Below are 25,308 nucleotides of genomic sequence, written 5' to 3' on the forward strand. Positions count from 1 at the left end.
CAGGCAAATAGCGACGAGGGACCAGCAAGTAGGGGGGCCCACAAATGGTATCTCCACGGATCTTGGTGCATTCCTTAAGCTGGAGTTTTCAGTTGCCCTATCAGTAACTAAGCCAATAAGTGTGGGTTTAGTGGGGGCCCTGGCAGGGGTCTGTCGCTGTGAGGGCCATGGAGTGTGGGGTCTGGCCCTGGAGGTTGGGTGCCCTATCTCTGGCCCTTAATGTTGGGGGTCCTGGCTCTGGAGGATGAGGGGCCTGTTGGGGGCAGGAAGGCTACCATGTTCATTTGCATACAATTTAATACTTTTTGGTCAGTGTGAGACAGTGTTCCTGGGGCCTTGATTGGTCTCAGTCTGCACCTGGTTTGCAGTGGGGTAAGAGTGTGCAGTGGGGGCATGACAGGTCAGGGCCCACCAGCAGGGCTATCATGGCCCGGTACTGGGCCACGGCCCGGCTGTTGAGAAACCAGGCTCTTGACCAAAAACTATAACTAAATTCTCAAAATTTTATGTTTTTAGCATCTGCTGCATTTTGCCTAGGAGTGTTTTGCCTTTTTTTTTTTTTTTCTATTAAAAGGGACAGTCTACAACATAATTTTTATTGTTTTAAAAGATAGATAATCCCTGGTTGCATAACCAACATAGTTATAATAATATACTTTTTACTTCTGTGATTACCTTGTATCTAAGCATCTTTTGACAGCCCCCTGATCACATGACTGTATTTATTATCTATTGACTTGCATTTAGTTCTGTGTTGTGCTAAATCTTAAATAACTCCTCGGGTGTGCTCACAATGTTATCTATATGGCCCACATGTTCATTTGCATACAATTTAATACTTTTTGGTCAGTGTGAGACAGTGTTCCTGGGGCCTTGATTGGTCTCAGTCTGCACCTGGTTTGCAGTGGGGTAAGAGTGTGCAGTGGGGGCATGACAGGTCAGGGCCCACCAGCAGGGCTATCATGGCCCGGTACTGGGCCACGGCCCGGCTGTTGAGAAACCAGGCTCTTGACCAAAAACTATAACTAAATTCTCAAAATTTTATGTTTTTAGCATCTGCTGCATTTTGCCTAGGAGTGTTTTGCCTTTTTTTTTTTTTTTCTATTAAAAGGGACAGTCTACAACATAATTTTTATTGTTTTAAAAGATAGATAATCCCTGGTTGCATAACCAACATAGTTATAATAATATACTTTTTACTTCTGTGATTACCTTGTATCTAAGCATCTTTTGACAGCCCCCTGATCACATGACTGTATTTATTATCTATTGACTTGCATTTAGTTCTGTGTTGTGCTAAATCTTAAATAACTCCTCGGGTGTGCTCACAATGTTATCTATATGGCCCACATGAACTAGCAGTCTCCTGTTGTGAAAAGCAAAAAAAAAAAGCATGCGATAAGAGGCTGTCTCTAGTGGCTTAGAAACAGGCAGAAATTTAGAGGTTTAAATGTTATAAAGTATATTAATATAACAATGTTGGTTGTGCAAAGCTGGGGAATGGGTAGTAAAGGTATTATCTATATTTTTAAACAACAACAATTTTAGAGGCCCATTTATCAAGCTCCGGATGGAGCTTGTGGGCCCGTGTTTCTGGCGAGTTTTCAGACTCGCCAGAAACGCAAGTTATGGAGCAGCGGTCTAAAGACCGCTGCTCCATAACCTGTCCACCTGCTCTGAGAAGGCGGACAGGAATCTCCACAATTTAACCCGATCGAGTATGATCGGGTTTATTGACACCTCCCTGCTGGCGGCCGATTGGCCCTGAGTCTGCAGGGGGCGGCTTTGCACCAGCAGCTCTTGTGAGCTGCTGGTGCAATTCTGAATACGGAGAGCGTAGTGCTCTCTGCATTCAGCGAGGTCTTGCGGACCTGATCCGCACTGTCGGATCAGGTCAGCAAGACCTTTGATACATAGGCCTCTTAGTATAGACTGTCCCTTTAAGTTTAAACAGCTAGGCATTTTGTGTGATCTAATTCTTTTATCACCAAGTTCTAGTTCAACGTGTCTGTTTCAGCACACGCAGCATTTGGTAGAAAGGTATTACAGGCTGTGCTTGCTCAGAAGTAGGTTGATCTTTTCCTTTCATTGTTGTAATAAGATCCAGACTCATCAGTAATTCTATGGTTCAAAGAGAGTGTAGAAAAAGACCTGATTTATACTTCCATATAAATCAGTTCACACTCCAAAGGTTCACACTGATTGACATCAATTTTGAGAGTTACCAAAAAGGAAACTACGGACTGACACCTAAAAACTATGTAGCTTTATCTTGCAGTGGGATTGAAACATTATCCTATTAATGATAGACTATTAACTGGTTTATCATTCCTGCTAGCTTCAATGTATGGTAGATTTTTCATGAGTTTTGCCCTGTGTTAAGATGTGTATTGACCATGTGTATTATTACTATTTTTTATTTAGCATGTTCCATTTCTTTATCGTCCTCCAAAGTGACTCAAATTGTCAGTGAGGGATAATACGTATCATTTATCATTTCTCTGGCTTTATTCTTTGGTTAAAACCTGGAACATTGATACATTATAGACAGATAATATAGATGCCCAGGAAAAAAAATAACAGACCATATTTGACTTAAAGGAATATATAAAACACAGTAGGCTAGATTACAAGTGGAGCTCTAAATGATTGCGTGTCAGCAAACGGGACATTACAAGTGACTGGTTATTGCTACTGCAAGCTTGCGGTAGCAATTAGCGCTTATAAAATTAACCAGATATCAGATCTCTGGTTAATTTTATAAATCTGCCCCAAATGGCCCCAAAATACTGTCTAGTGTAGTTTATTAAAAAATAAAGATGGCAGCATCTTTATTTTTTAATAAAATGACTGCACTGTGCAGTATTTTGGGGTTAACGTTGGTGGGAGTGGGATGTTAGAAAACAAACGGCACTAAATATGGCCTTTGCGGTCAATTGGGAACTGTGTGTTCCCAGTAAATATATATGTATATCAGCATATATATTTATATTTGCTGCCATCACTGGCAATGAAGTTCTGATGCCGTCTCTGACAGCATCAGAACGAGGCTCCCATAGGAACCTATGGAAACTTTCATTAAAGCAATATTTAGAGCTCCACATGTAATCTGGCCCAGTATCGTTATATATGCATAATATATTTCTGCATAAAAAAATAAATGTTTTACAAATATTTAAATTTTAATTTTGTTAGCAAAAGGTGCATTGTGTTTCAGACTCTGGGCACACCCTTTTGATATCTTTTTTTTTCCTCTGCTGAGGCTATTTAGGAGCAGATATCAATGGGCTATAGCATTGACAAAACAGTCAATGTGCAGGTTAAGCTTGTGAAGTCTGGAGTATGCCGTTTAAATTCTCTCTTTCTTCATTATAAGCAGTTTGTTAGTGTCATTTTTGTAATGCAAAGTTGTGTATAATTGTAACCAGAATAAAATACTAAAAGTGTAATAACACTGTTTATAGGTACCAAGCACAAGACTATCCTGGAAGCACGAAGTGGGTTAGGTCCAATCAAGGCTTATCCACGACTGGGAGGATTGAGCAGTTGTTCGAATGGACCTTCAGATTCCAACAGTCAAGAGAGAACTTTCCACTGTGAGATCTGTAATGTCAGAGTGACTTCTGAAGGGCAACTTAAACAGGTAGAACAGAATGTATAAGCGACAATATTAGTTGCAGAGCTGACATTGACCAACATTAATGCTACAGCAAATTTGTGCACATTCAACAATTCTACTTAAACTGAACCTGCCAGAACTGTAGTACAAAATAAAAAGCCATACAAACTGCAGTAGGTCTGACAATTTAACATACTGAATAGAAGAAGAGTACATTTCTGGTGTAGAAAATAAAATGGTTTATGTTGCTGGACAGTTTTATTTTTTTTAACAAATTCCTTAACTTTACTGTGTGTTTATACCTTGTAAAGAAGTTAAATCCATAGTAAAAATTGTGCTTAAATGTCACTCCAGAAGGAGATACAGCTAATTAGCAATAAGAAGCGGAAACACATACATGCATACTCACTGGTCATATCCTCATCAGGAGCAGAATGGAGGTTTTTAAAAGGGCAACTTTGACTACCTGTTTTGAAGAAGTTAAACACATAGGGCCAGATAACGAGTTTAGCGCTAACACATAAGCGATGAGGGGTTTATCGCAGGTGTTTGCACACATCAGGTTTTTCACTCGTATTACAAGTTGAAAGTAAACGTGATTACTTGAGTGCAATTGAAGTTAACGCATGTTGGGTTAGCACATCCTCAGAGCTCTGGTTAATTGTTTTGCAAAACAAAAAAGTGTCAAAAACACATCAAAAATACATTACAAAGTACAGTTACTCCTAATAACACATCTAATAAAAAATATTCAAAAAATATTGCACAAAAAAGTTACAAGGGCTCAAAAATATAAGGTCTCAGGTGTTAGAGAAAAAGAAAAGCAGGCAAATGGCTTCAGCATTGAGATACATAGAGATACATGTCTAAATATGGATATGTATGTATGTATATACAGTATCTCACAAAAGTGAGTACACCCCTCACATTTTTATAAATATTTTATTGTATATTTTCATGTGACAATACTGATGAAATGATACTTTGCTACAATGTAAAGTAGTGAGTGCACAGCCTGTATAACAGTGTAAATTTGCTGTCCCCTCAAAATAATTCAACACACAGCCATTAATGTCTAAACCGTTGGCAACAAAAGTGGGTACACCCCTAAGTGGAAATGTCCAAATTAGCTATTTTCCCTCCCCGGTGTCATGTGACTTGTTAGTGTTACAAGGTCTCAGGTGTGAATGGGGAGCAGGTGTGTTAAATTTGGTGTTATCGCTCTCACACTCATGGCAAAGAACTCTCTGAGGATCTGAAAAAAAGAATTGCTGCTCTACATAAAGATTGCCTAGGCTTTAAGAAGTTTGCCAGGACCCTGAAACTGAGCTGCAGCACGGTGGGCAAGACCATACAGCAGTTTCACAGGACAGGTTCCACTCAGAACAGGCCTCGCCATGGTCGACCAAAGAAGTTGAGTGCATGTGCTCAGTATCATATCCAGAGGTTGTCTTTGGGCAATAGACATATGAGTGCTGTCAGCATTGCTGCAGAGGTTGAAGGGGTGGGGGGTTCAGCCTGTCAGTGCTCAGACCATACGCCGCACACTGCATCAATTTGCTCTGCATGGCTGTAGTCCCAGAAGGAAGCCTCTTCTAAAGATGATCACAAAAAAGCCTGCAAACAGTTTGCTGAAGACAAACAGACTAAGGACATGGATTACTGGAACCATGTTCTGTGGTCCGATGAGACTAAGATAAACTTATTTGGTTCAGATGGTGTCAAGTGTGTGTGTCGGCAACCAGGTGAGGAGTACAAAGACAAGTGTGTCTTGCCTCAAGTCAAGCATGGTGGTGGGAGTGTCATGGTTTGGGCCTGCATGAGTGCTGCTGGCACTGGGGAGCTACATTTCATTGAGGGAACCATGAATGCCAACATGTACTGTGACATACTGAAGCAGAGCATGATCCCCTCCCTTCAGAGACTGGGCCGCAGGGCAGTATTCCAACATGATAACGACCCCAAACACACCTCTAAGACGACCACTGCCTTGCTAAAGAAGCTGAGGGTAAAGGTAATGAACTGGCCAAGCATGTCTCCAGACCTAAACCCTATTGAGCATCTGTGGGGCATCCTCAAACAGAAGGTGGGGGAGCACAAGGTCTCTAACATCCACCAGCTCTGTGATTTCGTCATGGAGGAGTGAACAGGACTCCAGTGGCAACCTGTGAAGCTCTGGTGAACTCCATGCTCAAGAGGGTTAAGGCAGTGCTGGAAAATAATAGTGGCCACACAAAATATTGACACTTTGGGCCCAATTTGGACATTTCCACTTAGGGCTGTACTCACTTTTGTTGCCAACTATTTAAACATTAATGGTTGTGTGTTGAGTTATTTTGAGGGGACAGAAAATTTACAGTTATACAGGCTGTACACTCACTTCTTTACATTTTAGCAAAGTGTCATTTCTTCAGTGTTGTCACATGAAAAGATATAATAAAATATTTACAAAAATGTGAGGGGTGTACTCACTTTTGTGAGATACTGTATATGTATTTATATGCGTATATATGTATTTACAGACATGTATACACATATAAACACATACATACATATGCATACATATATAGACATATAAATAAGTGCATTGAAACCCTTTGCAGTCAAGTAGATGAAAACATGTAAAATCATATTTATGCAATATTCATATTTAATAAAGTGCTATACTGTGTATTTACTGTAAATATTTCATATTCCAATGTTCTGCACATAGCAGAATATGTTCTAAGTATTTGAATATATATATATTCTTCTATATATCTGTATATATCTATACCTATATATAATTGTATATATATATATATATATATATATATATATATATATATACAGGTAGCCCTCAGTTTACGCCGGGGTTAGGTTCCAGAAGGAATGGTTGTAAATCAAAACCGTTGTAAATTGAAACCCAGTTTATAATGTAAGTTAATGGGAAGTGAGGGAGATAAGTTCCAGGCCCCTCTCAAAATTGTCATAAGTAACACTTAATACATTATTTTAAAAGCTTTGAAATGAAGACTTTAAATGCTAGACAGCATTATAAACCTAATAAAATAATCACACAACACAGAATATATAATTAAAGTAAGTTAAATGAACAAAAACATTTGCTAAACAGCATTATAAACCTAATAAAATAATCACACAACACATTCCAATCTGGACTGAGTTATAGACAGGAAAATCTTGTTTCTTTGAAATCTGCTCAATAGCTCAGGTCTGGTTAAACTGATTAAATTCAGCTTGCTTGGCTTTGCTGCAACACAAGCGGACAGCTCCACCTACTGGCTATTTTAATAAATTCACTGCTTCTCAGTGCTTTTCAATAGCAATCACATGACTGGAAAAAAAGGTTGTTATTCTGAAACGGTGTAAATTGAACCGTTGTAAAACGAGGGCCACCTGTATATAGGTATAGCTATATATTGTACCAAAAACATAACATATATATAGAAATATGTATTTATGAATAAGTAGAACATATTCTTCTATGTGAAGAGCATTGGAATGTGAAATATTCATATTTTCATGTCGGTTAGCACACTTAAGAATATGTGATTGGGTTTGCGTTCAAGTAGGTTGTTAGGTTTCTTCAGCTTTTTTTGCTCTATTGACTTCTATGGGGGAATAGTTTATCGCGTGTGTGATATTAAAAGTTTGGCTTTTCATGCACATCGGGTTAGCACGCGAGCGATAACTTTTTACTTTTTTACTTTCAGCTTGTAATATGAGCGCAACCCGATGCGTGCAAAAGACTTAGTTATAGTGGAGTTAAAGGGATAGTAAACCCAATTTTTTTCTCTCATGATTCAGATAGAGCATGCAATTTTAGGCAACTTCCTAATTTACTCCTATTAACATTTTTTTTCGTTCTCTTGGTATCTTTATTTGAAAAGCAGGAATGTAAGCTTAAGAGCCGGCCTATTTTGGGTTGAGAACCTGGGTTGCACTTGCTTATTGGTTTGTTAAATGCAGCCACCAATCATAAGCGCTAGCCAGGGTGCTGAAACAAAAAATGGTCCGGCTCCTTAGCTTATATTCCTACTTTTCCAAATTAAGATTTAAAGAGAACGAAGAAAAATTGATAATAGAGGTAAATTAGAAAGTTGCTTAAAGTTGTATGCTCTATCTGAATCATGAAAGAAAAAAAATTGAGTTCACTATCCCTTTAACACTCGAGCAGTAGCATTAAATAGCGCTCCACTTGTAGTTTGGCCCATAGTAAATAAAGGGAATATGTTAAAATGTTCTAAGAAAAAAGAGCAGTGTATTTATACACTAGAATCATTAGCACTTAAGTATACCTCACTTACATAAATCTTGCTTACTTGAATCTTTTAATCATATAGCTTATGGTAGTTGCTGTCATCTGTGTTAATCATTAAACATTATTCCTTTTTAAACACTCCCACCAGCACATCTCAAGTCGCAGACACCGTGATGGAGTTTCTGGGAAACCTAACCCCTTACTGAGCAGGCACAAGAAACAGCAGAACTTTCACGAACTTACGGTAAGATATCAGCTCAGCTAATGTTTTACAGCTACTTTGATGCAAAAAATACTACTCATGTGAAAGAGGTTTAAAAATAAGTGTGGGGGAGTTGGACCATCTGATATAAATCACAGTAATACCTGAGAGTGATAATACTGGCTTTGAGTTTATTTATACCACACTTACCGAATGTTCTCTCTCTTTTTACAGGCTGGGTTGGTGTTCCCCAAAGGCCTCACCAAGTCATTATCTGCAGGGCTTCTCCCCAGTCCATTTGCAGTTGCAATGGCAGCAGCCTCAGTTAGGTCTCCTCTAAGTTTACATCCAGCACCCACACCTCCCCTTCTGCAAACACCACCTATCACTCATCACCTACTCCGACCAGCTCCTGGGCCCATCAGAACTGCACATGGCACTATCCTCTTCTCCCCTTACTAAGAAGACATATCTGCCTGTACCTCTCTCACTGATTCACTGGAAAGTAAACCTGCACCCAGAGGACTAAGGCAGAACTTGTCCAGGTCTCCCAAGGCTCAGATGTTACCCTTCCCTCAAAAAACATAGTATATGGAACATCTCACCATGCACAGCTCTTGCCAGGACACATACAGCATCACTGGGAAAATGGGCTAGTGTTGTGTGGAACCTCATTGCTTTCTGTGGTTATGGGCATTATAAAGTTGTCATCAAAGGAGGTACCAAAAGGCAAGGATGTTTCAGCCACAAGCTAATACATGACAGGACACACTCTACATGTTTAAAAGGACTGATGGCTCAGGGTTTACACTCTACATCTTTAAAAGGACTGATGGCTCAGGGTTTAAGTACTAAGGCACATGGCCAGAAGTGAAAAGCTAAGTGGATGCACAAATATATAAGCTGGAGCCTGTAGCCTCTAAGGCTCTAGCAAAGATTCAGTGGGATTGAGAATCTGTTGCTAAGGAGTTGCTGTATTTCTTGGGTTAAACTGGACAGTTCAAAGAATTTGTAAAGTGGTTAAGATAATTATTTCTGTAACCTTGAAAATGAAAACTGGATGATACATTGGTAAGGGATTCTTAAGCACTATGGGGAGGGGATGACTCTGAAAAGGGAACAAGGAAGCAGAGATTGTTACTAAAATTGGACTGCTTTATCTCTGAGATGTGTGAGGACTGTAATCTGAACCATGCTGCTGTGCTCATATACTTCTGCTTAAATCAGCAATATGCTATAGGCTACAACTGGCCATTTCACATCCCGTTTCTCCACTACCCATGACCCATCCAACAAATCTCCTTGGCTTTATTATATGTGTAGCTTTAGACAAGAACCTTACTCACCACTAACTTCAGGGATAAAGCATGTGTTCTTGTCTTGGGTTATATGAGATCTAGTATGTAAGGTTTAAACTTCTTATCTAGTTAATGCAGAGCATGTTCTGCAGATCTCTTGCGGCAAATGGGAAACAATAATCTGACTACACTTCCCTTTGCAGATTCCACTTGAACCACAGGGTGTTTCCACTAAATAACTGTAGCCATAGATGTGTTTTATGTCATACTAGGACCACTTGACTAAAAGTCTGTTTGGAATAGATATAAGAGGCTATATGCCCTTTTTATCCAGCAGACGTAATGGGTGGGTTTTAGATCCTGTAAGTGTTTTAATAATGCATTGCCTTTTCTTAGATAACTGGTATAGTTATAAAATAAAACATTATACATCTGCTGTTTCAAAAGTCACCAGCTGGTGGCACTGTTTAAGTTAAACTACAGCAGAAAAGGTGAAAATATATATAGAAACACACTTGTACCCTTAATTCAAAGGCAGCTGTAAGATGTTTTTGACATTCTTAACAAGTGGTCAGCGGCGCATTCAGTGATTGCATTGAATTTGCTGCTAGGATATTCATAATGTGTTACTGCCAGCTCTGACAACCAAGTGTCAGAGGATCTCTTAAATAGAAGAGACACTTCACATCCTAAAAATGAAAAGTAGATCCTCTCTCAGCAGACTCTTATACCCTCATCTGAGTTTCTATTCATCAACAACTCAGCTATAGATCTCCTCAGACAACTGCAGTAATTATGTTTCACCAGTGCTGTGCGGCCATTGTTGTAGAGCGTAGAACAGAGCACTTGAATTCTTGAAGTATTCCATTAAGTGCATCCTTTATTTTTTTTTCTTTGCAGCATGGTCATGCCAAGCATTTGTATTGGTGGTGTATTCAAACAAGTCAGCTATGAGGCACATTAATCGCACAAATGTTTCACTATAGCCTGTATACGTTGACAATCGCTATATTTGGCAGATAAGACCTTTTTTTAATAACTCTATGCAAGCGTTATTGTGATGCATACAATTTACTTGTTGATAATTACACCTCTCACTTATGTATGTGAATATATGTTCATTCAATACAAGTGGTATAAAACCAAGTTTAACATCTGATATGGAGTGTGATAGATAATAAAAATTCAATTTATTTCTAAAGTAAATATGGAACAATATTCCAAAACTGAAAATTGTAGATTTTGGACATAATAGATGTCAATATTTTAATGTGGTCGATGAATCGTTATTAATAATATGGAGCCAAAGTGTGTCTGCCGTGAAAAACTAATAATGTGTGTCCACCAAAGAAGCACTATGTGGTGAAACTGGCGTGTGAGATGGAAAACCACTTTGAAAAGATTAGTTTATGCACAAAATGACTGCCATATTAACTAAAGAAAACAGTATTTGTCTGATTGTTTCTAGATGAACTGTTTTTCTTTGATAGTTATGTAGGTCTTTTATGCATCATATTTTCAGTTGGAAAATACCCATCTCCCTAGTTTAAAAAGCAATGCTAATCCCATTTTCTATCACCTGTTGTTGGACTGTGGTCAACGGCTGCCCATTGGTACAGACATATTGGCTAACTGCTGTGTATACTGTCTGATTAATATATTCATATATTTACTGGAAGAAAAAGCCATTAGCCCTTCTTATTTACCATATTTGCAGCATTGTTTAGCCTGCCTAGAATTTAGCACTTGGCTGCAAGAGGGATCCAAAAGGCATGTTATACACCATGGTACAGAAATGATATTTCTTCAGGGTAAAAATGATTATTTTGTTAAAGGGACATGAAACTTACATTTTTTCTTTTGTGGTTTAGAGACAACATCTAATTTTAAACAACTTTCCAATTTACTTCTGTTATTCTAATTTGGTTTTCTTGGCATCCTTTGTTGAAAAGCATACCTAGGTATGCTCAGAAGCTGCTGATTGGTGGATGCAAATATATGCCTTATGTTATCGGCTCACCCATATGCATTGCTGTTTCTCCAACAAAGGAGACCAAGAGAATTAAGCAAATTTGATAATAGAACTAAATTGGAAAGTTGATTAAAATTGTATGCTCTGTGTGAATCATAAAAGAAAGATTTTAGGTTTTATGTCCTTTAAGGTTCACCATTTCTTTATGTGTGTATGGGACAGTAAAGAGTATTTCGCTCTGCCTCGGGTCTTATTTTTCACCTGGGCACACACTGTTTTTGTTGAGCAATGTGGGAAGCTGTTGTGTGGAGTTGAGCAAAAGGCATTGCTGAAGTACAGACAGTTATTTACTCCATAGAACAAATACCACATTATGATCATACTTAAAGGGATACTGAACCCAAATTTTTTATTTCATGATTCAGATAGAGCATGCAATTTTAAGCAACTTTCTAATTTACTTCTATTATCAATTTTTCTTCGTTCTCTTGCTATCTTTATTTGAAAAATAATGCATCTAAGCTAAGGAGCCAGCAAATTTTTGGTTCAGACCATGGACAGCACTTTTTTATTGGTGCTGTCCAATCAGCAAGGATAACCCAGGTTGTTCACCAAAAATGGTCCGGCATCTAAACTTACATTCTTGCTTTGCAAATAAACATAGCAAGAGAATGAAGAAAAATTGATAATAGGATTAAATTAGAAAGTTGCTTAAAATTGCTCTATCTGAATCACGAAAGAAAAAAATTGGGTTCAGTGTCCCTTTAAAGAATGTTTTGAAGGAAGAAAGGTTTCACTGCAATAAGCTGTGTCACTGTAGACACAATAAAGCACTCAGAAGTGAAACCATTTATAATACAATTTAACCTACCATTCCAATCCATGAGAATTTGCAATACAAAAGCATTGTATGTATCTCCAGCAATGTTTGGCTTCCTTTCTAAGGCATTCTGAACCATTTGAATAGCTATGGTTTTTAATTAAGCCACAAAAATTACTTAACACTTCTATATCCAAATTTTACTTGGATAACAGGAAAAACCCAGGTAAATCATCAAAAAAAAACAATAATAGGCATGTCACAGAGTTTTCCATTTTTGCCTGTTTGCGGGAGTGCAATAATTAACCAGCCATTACCCCTTTAAACACTGGAGAAAGGCTTTTAGAAGAGCCAAGATATACCAATGAAAAGATGCCTTTTTAAACAAAGTCATGGCTGTGGAAATAGAAAAGACCAGTAATCATATAAAATGCTGCTAGGAAAGTGTTTCTGATAGATAGGAATGCTGCTGATCACTTCTTCTAGTTCAAATTATCGCTAAAATGTACTCCATGAAAAGCCACTGGAAACACAACACAATAACTGAATTTTCAAATGGATTGGAATGGCCTAAAACCCTGCAAAAGCCATGTGAGACTATTTGGCCGATTTATCAAGGCTCGCCGGAAACAGCAGTCTTAAGACCGCTGCTCCTTAACTGGTCCGCCTGCTCTGAGCGGCAGACAGCAATCAACCCGATCACATACTACCGGGTTGATTGACACCCCCTGCTAGCGGGCAATTGGCCGTGAATCTGCAGGGGGCAGCATTGCACAAGCAGTTCACCAGAACTGCTTGTGCAATGTTAAATGCCGACAGAGTATGCTTTTGGCATTCAGCGATGTCTGTCGGACATGATCTGCTACAGCGTATCATGACGGACAGACATTGATAATTCGGCCCCATTTACTGGAAAAGCCTCCTACATGAGCAGTGTAAGAATCACAACATCAATGCCTAATGTTTCCTACCACACAGCAGGCTCCTTACAATCTTCATGTCTTATTGATAAATCTAAATAAAACATGTGTCTTCCTTTTTTTAAAAAACAATCTGTGTTTTTTTTTTGTGTATTTTTTTTTTTTCAGAATGAACAGTTTTAATGACATATAGTTGCTTTTTTATGTTGTTTGGCTGCTATGGTGAAGTCTGTATTCTATGGCAGCCAAGTTTATATTGCAGTAACCCTCAATGTGGATTTAGTGTAAAGGATATTAAATATTTACAGCCTGTGAGGTCACTTCATCCTCTCATCACTTCATCTATGTTGTATAGTTCCTGATGAAGTCATTCCTTCCCTTTTACCTCAAATGCGTTGTTACCCAAATTTAGAAGAAGGCTAATAGCTGAAAACTATTTTAGAAGTTGACCTTGTTTGTCAAGAGAACACAAATCTCCCGCTTCCAATGGAACACAGACCTGTGCCAAATCTTTAGAAACAAGTAAAAGTGTTGGCGGATTAAGGACAGAGGTCATATGTGCATGGTCTTCGCCTAAGATGATACTCTGAGTCCTCAATTACTTAAAAATAATTTAGGGGTTAACTTTCTGTTATAATTATTATTTATATTATTTTTTACTTATAAATCCCTAACATATTCAGCAGCAATATGCAAACATATGCTTAATAAAGGCACCATTAAAAACAGAAGGAAAATAAACTTTCTGATACGTATGGAGTAAGTTAGCAGTCCTGTTCCATTGTTAACATTTTATAAGAGGTGATAGAGATAAGTGGTGAGGAGATTATTTGATTGATGGTTGTCTACAAATATGAAAGGTAAGTTAAAGATTTTAATTGGTTCAGTTATGTTCTTATTGCTTTCAATGGATACGTGATGTTTCTCTGAGTAAGTAGTTTTTTGAGGGGCTTTTAAATGCATGAAGATTTGGGAAGAGTCTGAATGAGATATTGAGATCTGCAATATCTTGTAGGAGGACAGAGAATGAGATGTAGACTAAGTTATGAGATGATAGATGTCAGATTGAATATTTAGAAACTTGGGCCGAGCTATAGGGGGGTGCAGTACTAGTAAAAAAAAACTAGTGGGTTATGGTGAAGATATTGAACTGTATCCTGCTCTATATAGGAAATCAATGGAGGGGGCAGAAAAACAACTTAAATAACCCAAGTGTAACCCAGTCCTGCAAAAACTGCTGATGATTTCATAGCTCATAAGGAATGTGATCAGTGCATCTTACATCTGGTGAAGGACGCTGAGGAAATCTTCTTTAAGCAGATACTTCAGTCCACAAAGTGTGCAGGGGAAACAACATATGTGCTGCTTTACCTTATCAATGCAGTGGCAATATTTTGTGGTGATATCATGTGGCATGTTTTATTGTACCTCATCCCTATAAATTAGAAAATCCCATAGACACACATGCAGAGTAGTCCCCATGTAGATGTCATGATTAAAAAGGGGCATTATGCAATATGCATACTCATAGTGAGGTTGTGATTCTGTATTGTCCTCTGTTACTCAGCAGCATCTGAAATATTATATACAGCAACTCGGTCTGCTTCCAGTGATAAAGCTCTTTCTGAAGCTGCTACTTTAAGTCCCCTATAAGTTACAAAGAACCTTGGAGCAGGACAGATGCAGACATAGGAAAAGCATAGATATCTGTGATTACAGAACGTTCAGAGCACCTCACTAGTTGCAAATGTCACCTGGTTCCTTCCTCCAGGAACAGACATTCATATTTTTCCTGTCCGTAATGTGCACCTCTAAAGGAGCAAATTTGCCTTTTTATGGGCGCAAGTTATAAGTGGCTGATTAATGCTACCGCAAGCTTGCAGTAGTACTTTGCGATAGAATTCATTAACCAGAGATCAGACCTCTGGTTAATGAAATAAATGTCTCCCAGTTTCCCACAAAATAAAGTGCACTGTTCATTGTTTAAAAAAAACAATGACAAAAAATTATGAGCATCTTTATTGTTTTTTTAATAACTGCACGAAGCAGTTATAAGGGGTTTAAGTGAGGGGACGTGGGTGTGCTTTTACATTGCGGTCTATAGGGACTGTAATTTCACTGTAAAAATATATATGTATATGCTTATATACATATAAACTCACCGGACACTTTATTATGTACACCTGTTCAATTGCTTGGTAACACAAATTGCTAATCAGCCAATCACATGGCACCAACTCAATGCATTTAGGCATCTAGACATGGGGAAGACGACTTGCTGAAGTACAAACCGAGCTTTAGAATGGGGAAGATATGGGATTTAAGTGACTTTGAACGTGGCATGGATTTTCATGCACAACAATCTCTAGGGTTTTCAGAGAATGGTCAGAAAAAGAGAAAATATCCAGTGAGCAGCAGTTGTGTGGATGACAATGCCTTGTTGATATCAGAGGTCAGAGGAGAATGGGTAGACTGGTTCGAGATGATAGAAAGGCAAGAGTAACTCAGATAACCATTGTTACAACCAAGGTATGCAGAATGCCATCTGTGAACGCACAGCACGTCGAACCTTGAAGCAGATGGGCTACAGAAGAAGAAGACCACACTGGGTGCCACTCCTGTCAGCTAAGAAAAGGAATCTAAGGCTATAATTCGCACAGGCTCATCAAAATTGGACAATATAAGACTGGAAAAACGTTGCCTGGTCTGATGAGTCTTAATTTCAGCTGCAACATTCAGATGGTAGGGTCAGAATTTGGCACAAAGTTTACATGCAAAGGTCGCGTTCGCATTGCGCTGAACTTATAATACCAGCACACATTTGCATGCTCTGTATTACAAGTGGAGCTCAAATATTGTGCTTGGGAAATGGCAATTTTGTGCTCCACGGGTAATCTAGGCCTAAATATAAAACCAGAAATATGGTTTGAGAAGCGCTAGAATGTAAGCTAAAGACACTAATTGAATTTCTAGAATACGGATAGCTCTCAAATAAGATTATCTTATATTAAATAAATAGATGGAAAATATATTACTTCTATAATGGTACTTTCATATATACCCGTGGGATGTATAAACATAAAATATAATATCTTCCTCTTGCTGCAATTATCAAAACTTGCGATAAGTCCCTTAATACAATAAGGAGAGTGGTCGAATGAAAACACTCAATATATCATTTATTTTAACCATCTAAAAATATTCACATAAAAAATATCATGCATATAATTCTCACTATTATAAAAAAGATGAAATTCTATATAAAGAAAATGAAATAACAAAAAAAGAACAAGATAAGATATGTGTTCCTTTCATAACAACCTATAACAGACAACATAAAGAAATTAATAAAATTCTGCATAAACATTGGGATATTTTAAAAATGGACCCTATTCTTGGAGACAATTTAACTGATAAGCCTCAAGTAAGTTTTAGAAAAGCAAGGAATTTTAAAAAATATTTTATGTCCAAGTGAGTTTAAAAATAAAGATAATAAAGTACAAGTAGATTTATACAGTAAAACCTTAAACGGATTTTATACTTGTCATGTATGTACGGCTTGTAAATATAGCCATAAAACTAAGACAGTAACTTCATGTACCACCAAGCAAGAATATACTATTAATAACATGATAAGATGTAGAAATAAGGGGATTATTTATATCATTCAATGTTCATGCTCCAAGCAATATTTGGGACAAACAAGCAGACCCCTTAGAGAAAGAATATGTGTGCATTTAAATAATATAAAAAATGGCTTTGAGGGACATACGTTATCAAAACATTTTAAAGAAGTACATAATAAAAGCACTGTAGGTTTTAAATATTGGGGTATAAAATTGGTTAATAAAAATTGGAGAGGGGGAAATTATGAAATGAGTCTGCTATACAGTGAAGCAGAACTAATTTACAAGTTTAAACCCCTACATCCTCTTGGTCTAAATGCAGAATTAGACCTAAATCACTTTATTCATAAAAAATAATTTTTATCCAATTTCTCCTATATATATATAATAATTTTTAATATTTTTTATTGTAATAAATTAATAAATAGCATACATAGATACATTTTAAATTAATGTCATGAAATGCCCCTTTTAGAACAATTTTTAACCTATTTTTAATATTGTTATGTAATGTCCCTTTAAGAATAAAATTAAGTCTTTTTTAGACCGTCTTTTTTAGACCATCTCTTTCAACATAAATATATGATATTTTATACGTTAAATTGCTATTTATTGTCCCTTCAAGAATAGTTTAGTCTATTTAGATTCTATCTTCCAGTATAAGTCTATTAGGATGCCTAAATAATTTTAATTTTAATATTCCGCATTTTTATATCTTATTTTAATATTAGTCTTATTTTAATAGCTAGTTTTCATATGAATATGATAATTTCTAACTGTTTATTTGTTTCTTAGAGATATATTCTTTTATGAAATGTAATATACTAATACTGGTTTTAAAAGATGTGATGTAACTTTTGAATTTTTGAATATGATTTGTTTTGACCATATTGTAATGAAATTTCCATGATAAGACCGACATTAGAATGTCCCTTTAAGAAAAGGAGAAAAAGTTAGCAAACGCAAGGTTAAAGAATCACCTGGTTTAATTAACATGCTCTTTAAAAAAGCAGACCACACTCCTAGTATACATCTTGAAAAAGGCTCAGCAGGAGCTGAAACGCGTAGATGTTGCTTTTACTATGAGATACACAGAACTAAAGATATCCAGTGTTAAGTGTATAAGAAAATTCTGCAGAGAATACGTATACTACTGCTTAAACTAAGTAATCGTACTGTTCAAATTGTCTATTCCCTGGTGAGGACGAAGAGAAAAAACAGAGATAAAAACTTGAGGAAGAAAATACTACTGAATCCGTGTGAACCCGCTGGCCGTAAGATCTAACGATTCCTGGATGCACGCCAAAAATAGCGTGAAACAAGAGAAAACAAGGTAAATAAGATCTAGGCCAGTAAGGGGCGAGAATAAGTAGTGAAAAGACAAGTACGGTATAACTGTCTATGGACATTGACATCAAACAGTATTTGAATGGGATAAGAAGATAAAGAAATTGATAGTATCTATGATATATTGTCAATCATTACATCCCTTATCGGTAACAATAAACAAACCAGGGAAACATTTGGATATACACAAAGATACAAAAAACGGATACATTATATTAAACAAGTATCTTTAATACACTGGATATTGGACAAAAAAAACTGTTGTTTTACATAACTATACAACAGTTAACGGTTGCTACATTTGAATTGGTTAATCCTGACATTCTACTGGCCAGTAGCAAGACACGTGACTCTGAGGGACATTCTTATATTTAAACAGTCACCATAATCACGGAACAATATGGACTTTTAGTTTAATGGTATACATAGAGTGCGCACTCGTTTTTATAATAGTGAGAATTATATGCATGATATTTTTTATGTGAATATTTTTAGATGGTTAAAATAAATGATATATTGATTGTTTTCATTCTACCACTCTCCTTATTGTATTAAGGGACTTATCGCAAGTTTTGATAATTGCAGCAAGAGGAAGATATTATATTTTATGTTTATACATCCCACGGGTATATATGAAAGTACCATTATAGAAGTAATATATTTTCCATCTATTTATTTAATATAAGATAATCTTATTTGAGAGCTATCCGTATTCTAGAAATTCAATTAGTGCCTTTAGCTTACTTTCTAGCGCTTCTCAAACCACATTTCTAATTTTGATAAAACTATTTCTGGTTGACAGGTACAGCTTTTTTGAGGAGTTTGACATCTATTTCTTATTTTGTTTTATTTCCTATACTAAATGTAAAACCACTCAACAGAGAAGGTTCTGGTGCAGATTTTAAGAGCAGAAACATTGTTTATGTATAGAACTAGTTTATCTTCACCTACTGCATACGGGTACCTTTCTAGTATAGCTGACACTGCAGATACAGGTACAAAAAGTTTAGATTTCAGAATTGTTTGGATTTTGGAATATTTGTATATTTTGCATCTGTAAAATGGTACAGCTAAGAGAGAGAATGCAAAAAACGGAAGGGGACTGCACTCTCAGGCTGGACTGGGTACACATCCCATGACCCTGCAAGATGCTCAGCCCTGGGTGCTCACTGGCACTCACAGGAAGCTGTGCTGTCCCCAGAGTCACAGGCAGTTAACCCCAGACAGGCCTGGGTGCAAGGACCATAGGGAAAATTACAAAACAAATTAATGCAACACACAGAGAAAGTCCAGTACTCACTTACAAGCTCTCAGAGATTAAATAAAAAATGGAAGGGTAAGTTACCACATTTGGCCAAATAGAACTAGCCCAGGTACCTCGTCAAGGTCCCTTCCAAAACCTGGGTCCCTAAAACAGCCACACAATGCAAGCTCTCAGTCCAACAAACTGGGAACAAGTGAAGGGTGCACAGGCTTATGTAATCACCCTAGATATATACAAAATATGAAAGGGGACTGCACTCTCAGACTGTACTGGGTTCACATCCAATGACCCTGCAACATGCTCAGCCCTGGGTACAAAACAAATAATACAACACACAGAGAAAGTCCAGCACTCACTTACAACTCACCTGTGTAATCACCCTAGACATAAACGAAACACAAAAGGGGACTGCACTCTCAGGCTGGACTGGGTACATATCCCATGACCCTGCAACATGCTCAGCCCTGATGCTCACTGGCACTCACAGGAAGTTGTGCTGTCACCAGAGTCACAGGCAGTTAACCCCAAACAGGCCTGGGTGCAAGGCCCATAGTGAAAATTACTAAACAGAAATAATAGAACACACTGAGAAAGTCCAGCACTCACAAGCTCTCAGCTAAGATTAAAAGCAAAAATGGAAGGGTTAGTTACCGCATTTGGACAAATGGGACAAGCCCAGGTACCTCGTCAAGGTCCCTTGAAAAACCTGGGTCCCTAAAACAGCAACACAATGCAAGCTCTCAATCCAACAAACTGGGAACAAGTGAAGGGTGCACAGGCTTATGTAATCACCCTAGACATATACAAAACATGGAAGGGTACTGCACTCTCAGGCTGGATTGGTTGCACATCCCATAACCCTGCAACATGCTCAGCCTAGGGTGCTCACTGGCACTCACAGGAAGCTGTGCTGTCCCCAGAGTCACAGCCAGTTAACCCCAGACAGGCCTGGGTGCAAGGTCCATAGGGAAAAAATACAAAACAAATGAATACAACAAATGAATACAACACACAGATAAAGTCCAGCACTCACTTACAAGCTCTCAACTAAGATTAAAAGCAAAAATGGAAGCGTTAGTTACCGCATTTGGCCAAATGGGACAAGCCCAGGTACCTCGTTAAGGTCCCTTCCAAAACCTGGGTCCCTAAAACAGCCACACAATGCAAACTCTCAATCCAACAAACTGGGAACAAGTGAAGGGTGCACAGGCTTATTTAATCACCCTAGACATATCCCATGACCCTGCAACATGCTCAGCCCTAGGTGCTCACTGGCACTCACAGGAAGCTGTGCTGTCCCCAGAGTCACAGACAGTTAACCCCAGACAGGCCTGGGTGCAAGGCCCATAGGGAAAATTACAAAAAAAATGAATACAACACATAGAGAAAGTCCAGCACTCACTTACAAGATCTCAGCTAAGATTAAAAGCAAAAATGAAAGAGTTACAGCATTTGGCCAAATGGGACAAGCCCAGGTACCTCGTCAAGGTCCCTTCCAAAACCTTGGTCCCCAAAACAGCCACACAATGCAAACTCTCAATCCAACAAACTGGTAACAAGTGAAGGTTGCACAGGCTTATGTAATCACCCTAGACATATACAAAACACGGAAGGGGACTGCACTCGCAGGCTGGACTGGGTACACATCCAATGACCCTGCAACATGCTCAGTCCTGGGTGCTCACTGGCACTCATAGGAAGCTGTGCTGTCACCAGAGTCACAGGCAGTTAAACCGAGACAGGCCTGGGTGCAAGGCCCATAAAGAAAATTAAAAAACAAATTAATACAATACACAGAGAAAGTCCAGCACTCACAAGCTCTCAGTTAAGATTAAAAGCAAAAATGGAAGGCCAAATGGGACAAGCCCAGGTACCTCGTTAAGGTCCCTTCCAAAACCTGGGTCCCTAAAACAGCCACACAATGCAAGCGCTCAATCCAACAAACTGATAATAAGTGAAGGGTGCACAGGCTTATGTAATCACCCTAGACATATACAAAACACAGAAGGGGACTGCACTCTCAGGCTGGACTGGGTACACATCCCATGACCCTGCAACAAGCTCAGCCCTGGGTGCTCACTGGCACTCACAGGAAGCTGTGCTGTCCCCAGAGTCACAGGCAGTTAACCCCAGACAGGCCTGGGTGCAAGGCCCATAGGGAAAATTAGAAAACAAATTAATACAACACACAGAGAAAGTCAAGTACTCACTTACAAGCTCTCAGCTAAGATTAAAAGCAAAAATAAAAGGGTTAGTTATCGCATTTGGCCAAATGGGGCAAGCCCAGGTACCTCGTCAAGGTCCCTTCCAAAACCCGGGTCCCTAAAACAGCCACACAATGCAAGCGCTCAATCCAACAAACTGGGATGAAGTGAAGGGTGCACAGGCTTATGTAATCACCCTAGACCAGGGACGTGCACTCATAAGAGGCAGGGGAGGCAGTGCCTACCCTGACATATGTGGCCAAAGCTTAATTACATTTTAATTAAAACAAAAAAAAAGTCCAAAAAAAATATTTCCCCCCCATGTAATGCTATGAAGAGGCAGGTACAGGAATGCTTCTCTCCATTGCAGTACATGGGTCAAAGGAAAAGCTGTGCTGCAGCGCCACCTGTGTTCTGTCAATATATTAGCAGCAAACATTGGTACCAATAGGAGGCACCCCTCCTAGCAAGTGAAGGATATATAGATTAATCAGAAGGAGGATGCAGTGAGCAGGGTCATGTGACACAACTAGAAGCTGAGGTAACCTAAGAACAGATGACACCAAGCAGAAGAGTAAAGTAGTATTCTACATCTCTTGTGATTCACAAATTGTGTTCATATACAGCTCATTAACAGGGGGGGACAGTAAGTGAGCATAACCCAAGCAGAAGAGTAAAGTAGTATTCTACATCTCTTGTGATTCACAAATTGTGTTCAGATACAGCTCATTAACAGGGGGGACAGTAAGTGAGCATAACCCAATACTGACAGGAAGTCAAAGGGTCAATTCAAATTTAAATCCATAATTTAATACCCAGAGTTCGAAGTTAAGTGTGCAGTGTCCACATTATTTAAATTAAAGTTTTTGACATTGAATATTGCTAAGCCTCCCTTTTTTATGGTTATTTGACTTAATTAGGTACAAACTCCATATATGTTATGTCTGTTCAGTCAGAGCATGCAGTATCTATTTTTATTTTTCTCTGTGTCTCCATTTATTTAAAGACTGCTGTTAACTTGTAATTCACAAATCAATTGAAAGCTGTTGCATTGTGTTTTTAATATGTGCTGATTTTATACAAGTTTATATTAATAAAAAGGAGATAATGAGTCATTTAAAATATATATATATGTAATTATTGCAGTTGTTTAATGTTTTTAGAAATAATGCCACTGTAAAGTAACTGGTTAAACACATAGTCAAAGGGAGACATTTAAAATTAAACTTTCATGATTGAGGTAGAGAATGTTATTTTAATAGACTTTTCTAGTTATTTATATTTTGAGAATTAGCATCAACTGTTACTGGCCCCATGTCAGCAAATCAAATTAGTTTTTGATAGGAACATGAAAGTCATAATTACATTTCCATCATTCATATAGAAATTGCACACAAAAAATAAATAAATAAACTTTCTATTTTACTTTTATTATCTACTTCATTATATTGGTATCCTTTGGTGTCCTTTGTTGACGAGCATACCTAAGTGGGATGTGCACGTGCGTTTCTTGAACACTATATTGCAGCAGCAGCAGCTGTGTTGGCAGTATTGATAACTTGTCCTTTGTGTAAAACTTGTATGGTAAATTATTTCTATTTTTACAAGACAGTAGTGAGTAGAGAAGAGATTGTGTATCATTCTAATTGCTTAGTAACTGGCACTGTGCCACAGAATTGTGTGAGTGTGTATGTGAGCATAGTGTGTGTGGGTGTCAGTGAGCAGAGTATGTGTGCTTTATTCTCCAGGTAATCAATACATTTCCGATGAGCTGGTGCTTTAGTGCAGTGTTTCTCAACAATGGTCCTCAAGTACCCCCAACAGGCCAGGTTTTCATTATAGCTAAATCAGTGCACAGGTGAAGTAATCAGCTGATTAGTAACTCAGTGGTTACTAACTTGCTCTCACCCATCACCTGATTATGTCACCTGTGCACTGGTTCAGCTATCATTTAAACCTGCCCTGTTGGGGGTACTTGCAGCCCTCTGTACATGTGTTTCTCCATCGTATCATATCTAGTGCCTCACCAGCCTCTGACCTCACTGCACGTCACTGCCCTAGACATATACAAAACATGGAAGGGAACTGCACTCTCAGACTGGACTGGGTACACATCCCATGACCCTGCAAGAGGCTCAGCCCTGGGTGCTCACTGGCGCTCACAGGAAGCTGTGCTGTCCCCAGAGTCACAGGCAGTTAACCCCACAGACAGGCCTGGGTGCAAGGACCATAGGGAAAATTACAAAACAAATTAATACAACACACAGAGAAAGTCAAGCACTCAATTACAAGCTCTCAGCTAAGATTAAAAGCAAAAATGAAAGGGTTATTTACCGTATATGGCCAAATGGGACAAGCCCGGGTACCTCGTCAAGGTCCCTTCCAATACCTGAGTCCCTAAAACAGCCACACAATGCAAGCTCTCAATCCAACAAACTGGGAGCAAGTGAAGGGTGCACAGGCTTATGTAATCACCCTAGACATATACAAAACACGAAAGGGGACTGCACTCTCAGGCTGGACTGGGTACACATCCAATGACCCTGCAACATGCTCAGTCCTGGGTGCTCACTGGCACTCACAGGAAGCTGTGCTTTCACCAGAGTCACATGCAGTTAAACTGAGACAGGCCTGGGTGCAAGGCCCATAAAGAAAATTAAAAAACAAATTAATACAATACACAGAGAAAGTCCAGCACTCACAAGCTCTCAGTTAAGATTAAAAGCAAAAATGGAAGGGTTAGTTACCGCATTTGGCCAAATGGGGCAAGCCCAGGTACCTCGTTAAGGTCCCTTCCAAAACCTGGGTCCCTAAAACAGCCACACAATGCAAGCACTCAATCCAACAAACTGAGAATAAGTGAAGGGTGCACAGGCTTATGTAATCACCCTAGACATATACAAAACACGGAAGGGGACTGCACTCTTAGGCTGGACTGGGTACATATCCCATGACCCTGCAACAAGCTCAGCCCTGGGTGCTCACTGGCACTCACAGGAAGCTTTGCTGTCCCCAGAGTCACAGGCAGTTAATCCCAGACAGGCCTGGGTGCAAGGCCCATAGGGAAAATTAGAAAACAAATTAATACAACACACAGAGAAAGTCAAGCACTCACTTACAAGCTCTCAGCTAAGATTAAAAGCAAAAATGAAAGGGTTAGTTATCGCATTTGGCCAAATGGGGCAAGCCCAGGTATCTCGTCAAGGTCCCTTCCAAAACCCGGGTCCCTAAAACAGCCACACAATGCAAGCGCTCAATCCAACAAACTGGGAAGAAGTGAAGGGTGCACAGGCTTATGTAATCACCCTAGACATATACAAAACATGGAAGGGAACTGCACTCTCAGACTGGACTGGGTACACATCCCATGACCCTGCAAGAGGCTCAGCCCTGGGTGCTCACTGGCACTCACAGGAAGCTGTGCTGTCCCCAGAGTCACAGGCAGTTAACCCTAGACAGGCCTGGGTGCAAGGACCATAGGGAAAATTACAAAACAAATTAATACAACACACAGAGAAAGTCAAGCACTCACTTACAAGCTCTCAGCTAAGATTAAAATAAAAAATGAAAGGGTTATTTACCGTATATGGCCAAATGGGACAAGCCCAGGTACCTCGTCAAGGTCCCTTCCAATACCTGAGTCCCTAAAACAGCCGCACAATGCAAGCTCTCAATCCAACAAACTGGGAGCAAGTGAAGGGTGCACAGGCTTATGTAGTTACCCTAGACATATACAAAACACGAAAGGGGACTGCACTCTCCGGCTGGACTG

The 25,308-nt window shown here is 38.7% G+C and overlaps 1 protein-coding gene across 7 annotated transcripts in view; it reads left to right on the forward strand.

The window, feature by feature from the left end:
• The window catches only part of ZNF385A (zinc finger protein 385A), a 496,048-nt gene extending 482,821 nt beyond the window's left edge, over positions 1 to 13,227 (forward strand). For all 7 annotated transcript variants that reach the window (XM_053708271.1, XM_053708274.1, XM_053708277.1 and 4 more), the window contains 3 exons: positions 3,465 to 3,643; positions 8,032 to 8,127; positions 8,320 to 13,227. In XM_053708271.1, the coding sequence (XP_053564246.1) occupies positions 3,465 to 3,643; positions 8,032 to 8,127; positions 8,320 to 8,547 (503 nt within the window). In that variant the 3' untranslated portion in view covers positions 8,548 to 13,227. The remainder of the gene's footprint in view (positions 1 to 3,464; positions 3,644 to 8,031; positions 8,128 to 8,319) is intronic.
• Positions 13,228 to 25,308: the final 12,081 nt, after the last annotated feature.

The sequence above is a fragment of the Bombina bombina genome, chromosome 3 (assembly GCF_027579735.1).
Source record: "Bombina bombina isolate aBomBom1 chromosome 3, aBomBom1.pri, whole genome shotgun sequence".
NCBI lineage: Eukaryota > Metazoa > Chordata > Amphibia > Anura > Bombinatoridae > Bombina > Bombina bombina.